We start from the raw sequence: 9,253 nt of genomic DNA on the forward strand, positions 1-9,253 counted from the left end.
AAGAATTTTAAGAGTGCTGCATCAGGAACTGGAGTCAGAAACCAGATATTAGAACAAAAGATGCTTCTAGTGCCATTTTCACTTAGGAAATTGTAAGAGTTTCAGGAGCTCTGTGCCAGGAGCCAGGGGCAGAGACCAATATGTATTTTTTATTATCTCACACTATGATAATTCTATTTTTAATTTTTCAAGGAGCCACATCCATACAGTTTTTTTTCTTTTTTTTTTTTAAAGATTTTATTTATTTATTCGACAGAGATAGAGACAGCCAGCGAGAGAGGGAACACAAGCAGGGGGAGTGGGAGAGGAAGAAGCAGGCTCATAGCAGAGGAGCCTGATGTGGGGCTCCATCCCAGAACGCCGGGATCGCGCCCTGAGCTGAAGGCAGACGCTTAACCGCTGTGCCACCCAGGTGCCCCTGTCCATACAGTTTTCTATAGTTGGCCATGCCATTTTGCATCCCCATCAGCAGTGCACAAGGGTTCCAGTTTCTCTGCATCCTCACCAACACTTGCTATTTTCTATTTTGTTGATGGTAGCCATCCTAATGGGTGTGAGGTAGTATCTCATTGTAGTTTTGATTTGCATTTCTCTAATGATTACTGATGTTGAGCATCATTTCATATGCTTGTTGGCCATTTGTGTATCTTCCTTGGAGAAATGTGTGTTTAAGGTGTTGGCTCATATTTTTAATCATATTATTTGGGTTTTTTGTTGTTGAATGATAGTTCTTTATATATTCTGGTTATTAACTCATTAGATATATGATTTGCAAATATTTTTCTCATTCCATAGGTTCCTTTTCACCCTGTTGATTATTTCTTCTGATGTATAGAAGTTTTTGAATTTGATATAGTCCCATTTGTCTATTTTTCCTTTGTTGCCTGTGCTTTTGGTGTCATATTCCAGAAATTATTGCCAAATCCAGTGTCATGAAGCTTTTCTCCTCATATTCTTCTAGGAGTTTTATAGTTTTAGGTCTTATGTTTAGCTCTTTAATCCAATTTGAGATAATTTTTGCGTATGATGTAAGATAAGGTTCAAATTCATTCTTTTTTAATGTGGATATCTAGTTTTCCCACCACCATTTATTAAAGAGACTGCCTTTTCCCCATTATATGGTCTTGGCACCCTTGTCAAAGATCATTTGCCATACATGCAAATGTTTATTTCTGGGTTGTCTATTCTATTCCATTGGTCTATATGTTTGTCTTTATGCCAGTATCACACTGTTTTGATTTCTGTAGCTTTGTCATATGTTCTGAAATTGAGAAGTATGAAGCCTGCAACTTTCTTCTTCGTTTGTCTATTTAGAGTTCTTTGAAATTGCAAATGAATTTTAGGATTTTTTTTTTCTATTTCTGCAAAAAATGCTGTTGGGATTTTGATAGGGATTGTAGATCCCTTGGATAGAATGGACAGCTTAACAATATTAAATCTTTTAATCCGTGAACACAGATATCGATTTGTGTCTTTAATTTCTTTCAGCAGCGTTTTATAATTTTAAATGTGTAAGACTTTCTCCCCCTTGGTTACATTGTTTCCTCAGTATTTTATTCTTTTTGATGCTATTGTAAATGGGATTGTTTTTTGTTTTTTGTTTTGTTTTCAGATGTTCATTGTTAGTGTATACAAACACATCTGAGTTTTGTGTGTGGATTTTATATCCTGCCACTTTGCTGAATTCATTTATTAGTTCTAACTGTTCTTTTATGGAGTCTTTTGGGTTTTCTATGTATAAAATCATGTCATCTGTGAACAGAGATAATTTCACTTTTTCTTTCTATGCATAAGTCTGATTTAATCCTGTAGGGTAGACCTTATTATTGCTGTTTTACACATAAGAATGTGTAATGGATGATTTAGTCGATTTTGCTAGGGCATGCCTCAGTAACAAATAATCAGTCTCAGAGGCTTAGGACAGTAAAGCTTACTTCTTGTTCATGTTATATTTCCCCTGAAGTCCATGTCTTCTTTCTCCTGGTTTCAGGCTGATCATGTGGGACGTTGCCATGGTAAAAAGAAAATGTCAGGAGTGGAACCTTTTAAAGCTTCTGTTTGGAAGTGGCTCTCTTGCTCCCACTGACATTTTACTGGCCAAAGCAGTCACATGGCCACACTGGACTTTACTGGGACAGGATCTCTTATTCCTCCCACAGGATGGCCCAGAAGAGAGGGACTGGTAGGCAGACGGAATGAATCACTGTAAGCTATTATACCATACTGGGACTCAGCAAGACCAGACACTTAGAAAAGGATATGCAGCTGAAACAGCTATAATGTTATATTAGAAGAGACCATTCAAATAAGGCAGCTGATAGGAAGTTTCACAAAGGGAACAGTAAAGAAACATTATGTGCCTTGTCTATGAACTTCATTCTTAGAAAACTTACCTCCAGTTATGCTGCTGGTCCATTAAGTATACTCACAGTTTATTGCCCTCCTGCATCCTGAAAACAAAACTCTGTGACACTGGTTTTTAGGGTCAGGACATGCTCTTCTGCATAGCAAGATGCTTCTGTCATCCCAAAGTGATAGGGCTCCAGGAGCCTTACTCCAGGGTAACGCCTTACCCAGCGACGTTGCTTCTACCCACATGCACTTTGCTATTAATATAACACATTTCCTTGCTGCCCCTGAACAGTGCATTCTCCTGTAGGATATAACCAAATTCTGTTTTGTTCTTGTAAATTTTTTTCCTCTCTATCTGTTAGGATTTAAGTGGGTCAGAGCTACTTAGGAACACTTTTTACAAATACCATATATTTTTATGGGCAAAATAGAAGATAATAGAGAAGGAGGGGAAAAAGCCTGGTGTGGAAGTTTAGGGATCTGGGTTATAATCCTCACACCACCACTAGGCAGCGGTGTCACTTTGGATAAATATGTTCTTCTCTAGGTCCCAGTTTCCTTATTTGTAGGGCCGAGAAATTGAACTAGATGATCTCAGACGTTTCTTTCAGGTCTCTTAAAGAATGCTGATCCCTTATTTTCCTCAGTTATGGAAAATATATTACTGATAGTTAAATTCCAGTGCCTTGATTTCTCATATGAGGGTTTTTCATATGAGAGGAAAATTTACTCACATTCATGTCACTGGTAGAATTAGAAATTTTATATATTAAAATATATAAACATTGTACAAACTTACCAATTTAAACTAAGTAAGAAAGAAAGCCTTTCTGAATCCTTGAAATACCTCAGTTACCATCTCCAGTTATTTTAGGTACTTTATTATCAGTACCTAAAGTAACAAGTAATCTACCAAGGCATAATAGAATTTCTTGGGGGAATTTATTTAAATACGTAATTGCCATATTCGTATTTTTGATTGCAAGTTGTCATTATTGAACTAAAGTATACTTGAACTAAAGAATACTCGAAATTTTCCTTTTGTGAATATATTGTCATGATTTTCCAATCTTCATTGTTAATAATATAAGCATAAGCTATAAGGTAATGATCCCTGGATTATCACAAACTCAAAATTATTAGCATCCAGATTAATGTAGAAATGAAATCTCATTTAAAAAATGGGTGATATGGGGTGCCTGGGTGGCTCAGTCATTAAGCGTCTGCCCTTGGCTCAGGGCGTGATCCCAGCGTTCTGGAATCGAGCCCCACATCAGGCTCTTCCGCTGGGAGCCTGCTTCTTCCTCTCACACTCCCCCTGCTTGTGTTCCCTCTCTTGCTGGTTGTCTCTCTCTCTGTCAAATAAATAAGTAAAATCTTTAAAAAGAAATGGGTGATAGATTGTTCAGGCATTTGATTGTGGAAAACCATTTTGTAAGCACTATCTAAATCTAAATTAAAATATAGTGTGCTAACGCTGAATAGGACACTTGGGACATTTCCTGAAAGTTCTCTCAGTCTTAATCTATTGTTTCATCTCTGCGTTTACAGTGTCTGTTTTTGTCTCTTTAACCCTCTCTCTACAGTCTCACCCACACATCCACATACGTATATAAATACAGGTTTATTTATATATACATGTATATATCATATACATGTATTGTTAGGATGGAAAGAAGATGGTGAGTAGTGGATAGATGTGAGTGGTATTTGGGAGGTGAAACGAATGGATGTTGCCAATGGATTAGCCATTGTGAGTGAGAAGCAGGAGTTGTTAAGGATGATTCCTAGGTTTTGGCTTACTTGGCTAGGTTCATGGTATTGCCATTTGCTAAAATAGAGAAGGAACTAAGAAAAGGACAAAGTATAAGGGAAAGAATGTTAGGTTAATCTTAAACATATTGAATTTGAGGTGCCTTTAAAACATTCATATCGAGTATTCCTATATGCAGCTGAGTGGGCTGGAGATACAGATTTAGGAGTCATCAGCAAATGAAGGGTAATTAAAAATGTCTGAACCTTTGAAGAATAAGTCAGTGCCTGATTTTGGGATTAAATCTGCAAAGAAGATTGAAAAGGAGCAGCCTGAAAGCTAGAAGATCTACCTTTTCCTCAGTATAGAATTTCAGGAGCAAGATCAATGGTGATTGAGAGGTCAAGTAAGAGTAAAAGAAAGTTACTGGGCTTGGTGACAGAAGGGTGTCATTGGTGATTTTGCAAGAGTTGTATTTTCTTAATGCATTGCCTTGATACTTCACCCAAAACCCTTTCTTGACACCTCAATTCATATTAAATAAAGTCTATACTTTTTCACTTGGTGTTTAATGCCTTTCATGATTTAATTGAATTCTAATTTTAGAGCCTTGTATACCCAGCTTCTGAACACATACCTGAGACTCCAGCCAAACTCCCTAACTCCCCATTCCTTAGGCAGTTGTTTTCCTGTGGGCTTTTTCCTCCTGCTCTTGCCTGGAGACCCAGACCGAACAGTACCTCATTCATGTGTCCTTCCCTGTCATTGCCCACCAAATGGCCTCTCAAGTCTGAACTTCCAAATGCTTTCTTTCACATCTCGGGTGATAGATGTATCTTACAAATGATCTTACATTTTTATTACTTTGTACTTGATCCATTTATTAAATTATGAGCTTGAGATTAGAGACTTGTTTCACTAATGTTATAGCTTCCAAAGCATCTGTTTTTTAAATAAATGAATAAAATTTAAAGAATATACTTCGCGGGGCGCCTGGGTAGCGCAGTCGTTAAAGCGTCTGCCTTCGGCTCAGGGCGTGATCCCGGCGTTCTGGGATCGAGCCCCACATCAGGCTCTTCTGCTATGAGCCTGCTTCTTCCTCTCCCACTCCCCCTGCTGTGTTCCCTCTCTCGCTGGCTGTCTCTCTGTCACATAAATAAATAAAAATCTTAAAAAAAAAAAAAAAGAATATACTTCGCAGAAAAACAACCTATATTAGCCACTTTAGTCCCTGTGCCGAGTACCTGAAGACATGGTTGCAATTTCATTTAATACTTACAATAAGTGTATGAAATAGGTCTCCTTTCACAGATGTGAAAAGTTGTGGTTTAGAGAGGCATATTTTTAAAATACATCTTTGGGCTTGGGTTTATTAATTATATTTTAAAAGAGAGGCGACTCAGACTCTTAACTGTAGAGAATGAATGGATCCTTACTGGAAGGGAGGTAGGTGGGGGGATGGGTGAGATAGGTGATGGAGATTAAGGAGGGCACTTGTGTATGGACTCTGGGAAACAAACAAGGCTTCAGAGGGGAAGGGGTGGGGGATTGGGATAGGCCGGTGATGGGTAGTAAGGAGGGCACATATTACATGGAGCACTGGGTGTTATATGCAAATAATGAATCATGGAACTCTACATCAAAAACTAAGGATGGTGACTAACATAACATAATAAAAAATTCTTATTAAAAAAAAAAGGAGGGCTCTTGTGATGAGCACCGGGTGATGTATAGATGTGGCGAATCACTAAATTGTACACCTGAAATTAATATTACACTATATGTTAACTAACTGGAATTTAAATACAAACTTAAAAAACTGGTGAAGGCCCAAGATTTATAAAAAGAAGGCCGTTGAAAGGCTAGCATCTAAAATGAAGTGTGTTTGCGCACATACACATGCGTTACGTGCATGCACAGAAATTTTTTTAGATGGCCACAAACTGGTCTAAAAGTAAAAATTATTGAAATTTGTCATGAATTTAACTGGAAACAAATAGTCTTAGGAGTTTTCTTGTTATATCCTAATTGACTTTTCCATTGCTGTGACCTAATTTAAATTTCTTTTAAACTGTCTAGAAGTTGACCTAGTGAACTAAAAAGTATATCATCTCATTCATAGTTTTCCTCACTTTCTCCCCTTGCACTGCTTGCTGTAGTTGTTGGGGTATGTAGTGATGAAAGAAAAATACACAAAAGTTTATTCATGAATAGAAGGAGTAAAACTTCCTTTCCCATTTGCCCACCAGAAACCTTCCTACTACTTTTTTCCTTCTGATTTTTCTCCTTGAATTCCCTGTAGTGTATTGTATGCAGAACATTGCTGTGCTCAGTGCTGGAGAAATACAAAGCTAAGTCTTAAGGAACTTACAGTCTGGTGTAGAAAATAGCTATGGAACATCAACTGTACTTCTAGCATCATAAAATCAGTATGAGGACTACACTACACTGTGGGTGTGCTGAGAAGGAAATGACTCATTTTGAGGAGAGATGGGTGCTAAATTAAGGAGCACTTTTTTGGAAGTAGTATATTAAAATTTTAACAAAATAAATGATCTATTTTGAGAACTAAAAGAATAATGACTTTTCTTTTGTTTTCTTAATAGACAAAGAATGCTGTTCAAGCTTTGATTGATAAGCACCAAAGAATACCAGGAAACATTATGAGCGCTTTGCTAGAACGTTTTCATAAAAAACAAAAGACCAACTAGAAGACAGTTTAATACATTTATATTAGTATGTTGTGTCTGTGGTATGTCCTCTAAATTTTGTAGGTTCTATAATTAGTATTTTTTAAAAAAATGTTGAGAAGCATCTTAGACTGAACTTGTTTAAATTTGTATTGTTGATTTTGTTTTTGCAATCAGTTGTGTCAAATTTAAATAGTAACTCATTACATGCCTAATAATTCAGAAAATATGTTTCTTTTTATAAATTCCTGATAATGTAAAATAAACATATAGATTTTAAAAATTAATGTCATTAATAACAATAATTTAGGTTAAACAAGCATTCCTAAAATAATGCATCTAATTTCTGTATCTGTTGCACTGAGCTAATTTTGCAAGATGGCAGAATTCAGTACAGACACTGAAGTTAAAGAAATGCTCTTTCATCTGCTCCTCATTCCTTTCATGACCTTGGGCGAATCATGAAATGTTTTTGTGCCTCAACAATTCACTTTTTAAAAACATGCTAACACTCTGTTGAGGAATATTATTTTAAATTCTTTTTTTAAATTTTAAATTCTTTATAGTTGCTGTGATTGATAACTGTAGAACTGAAATTGTAACTGAATCAAATAATACCAAGAACTTTTAGAAGTTTGTGTATATATTTGGTCCACACGATGTTTAAATTATTTCTTTAGGTATGATGTCAAGTTGCCAAGCACAATGGAAAAGATACACTGTTTTTCAAATTGAATAAAAAAGAAATTAGGAAAAGTAAAATTTCTAATTATTATTATTTTTAGTATTATATTTTTTAACAAGAATCTGTAGACACCCCCTATAGGGTGTGCTGTGCATTGTCAGCTATGTAATATGGCATTTAATAGTATAAGGTTAAAAATCACTGTTGTGCTCTGCATTTCGTATGTTAGAAGTTGATTCTAGGCTGGTAAAAGCAGAGATAAAGAAAGCTCAATACCATGGCTTATTCAGTTTGACTTTGCAACCAAATGGTTTATTGTTTCAATAAAAATATACTTGAATGATAAATTTATGTGAACACAAAGCTTTCTGAAAAATTAATGGCTTTCGACTTGTTGTCTCCTTGAAATCTGAATTTTAAAAGTATTTAAACGGAAAAATACCAGAAATCAAATGCAGTATCTTTTTCTTCCTTTTTTAGATATTAAATTACTTGGATTTTTGTATAGATTTTTGTATAACAAGTATATATGTATGCTACGTGTAATGTATGTAAAATTAAGCAACATAAAATAAAAGTAAAGCTGAATTGCAATTCATTTTCTTGTGAAATTGCATATGTGACATTTTCTTATTTTAAACTAATTTTTTTGTTTTACTGTTTATTCATTTTTCACCCGCATAACATATTCATCTATCTCAGCCACAAAGAGTAAACCTTACTTTCTCATGTAATAAATACATTTTAATTTCACTTTCAATGAAAAGAGTCAATTAATGATTATTTGCAGCTTTCCCCTCCTCTCTAGCAGTGAGCAGTATTTGTTTGAAATTGATAAATATTTCCAGAATGAATGAATAAATTATTATAGAACAATGAGAATAATGTTTGGGGACAACTATTGGTTTTTAAAAATGGAAGAAAGAACAATATTCATTGCTAATGTAGCAAAAGCTATTACTTTTTTTACAGTATTTAAGTTTTACTGCTTTACTTAAAACCTTGTTTTGTTCTCTGATACTCGGATTAACTGGAAGCCATCCTGTCTTGCTCAATGCAAGATCTTTATCTTTGCTATTTGAATTTAAGTGCCATTTAGAAGAATGAGGGAGTATGATCAAATATCGAAATACAAGTGATATTGAAAAGGGGATGTTTTTAACCCTTTTTGAAGGGAGTGTTCACAAGTCTGATGAAAGCTAGGGACTCTCCAGAAGCATGAACATGGGCTACATCTATGGAAAATCTTTCATATCCTTTAAAAAAAAAACAAAAACTTTAACTTTGAAACAATATCAGATTTACAGAAAGTTGCATAGTAGTACGTAGTACTCCCATATAGTCTTCACCCAGATTGACTGTTGTGTCACATTTGTTCTTTTCACCCACCCCTCCTCCTATCTCTCTCTCTCTCTATATATATATATAAACAATTTCTTCTTTTAAAATTTTTTCTTCTGAATCAACTGATAGTAAATTGCAGATACTATGCCCCCTACCTTTACTCTTGATTATAAGGCCATCTACTCATAGCACCACAGAGCAATGATCAAAATCAGGATATTTATCGTTGATATCTAGTATTACCCGATCTTAAGGCCAGATTTAAATTTCAACAGTTGTCTCAATATCTTTTATATCAGTTTCTCTTCTTGATGCATGGCTCACAGCAGGATCACGAATATTGCATTTACTTTTCATATCTCTTTAGTCACCTTTAACCTGAGTGATTCCCTAGCCCTTCTTTGTCTTTAATGATATGGACATTTTTGG

General features: G+C 35.3%; 1 protein-coding gene across 1 annotated transcript in view; it reads left to right on the forward strand.

The window, feature by feature from the left end:
- Nucleotides 1–8,078, forward strand: part of TMEM68 (transmembrane protein 68) — a 44,669-nt gene extending 36,591 nt beyond the window's left edge. The window contains exon 8 of the mRNA XM_045789076.2: nucleotides 6,712–8,078. Within this exon, the coding sequence (XP_045645032.1) occupies nucleotides 6,712–6,816 (105 nt within the window). The 3' untranslated portion in view covers nucleotides 6,817–8,078. The remainder of the gene's footprint in view (nucleotides 1–6,711) is intronic.
- Nucleotides 8,079–9,253: the final 1,175 nt, after the last annotated feature.

Source organism: Ursus americanus, chromosome 9, assembly GCF_024610735.1.
Source record: "Ursus americanus isolate L20-20 chromosome 9, mUrsAme1.1.p, whole genome shotgun sequence".
Classification (NCBI taxonomy): domain Eukaryota; kingdom Metazoa; phylum Chordata; class Mammalia; order Carnivora; family Ursidae; genus Ursus; species Ursus americanus.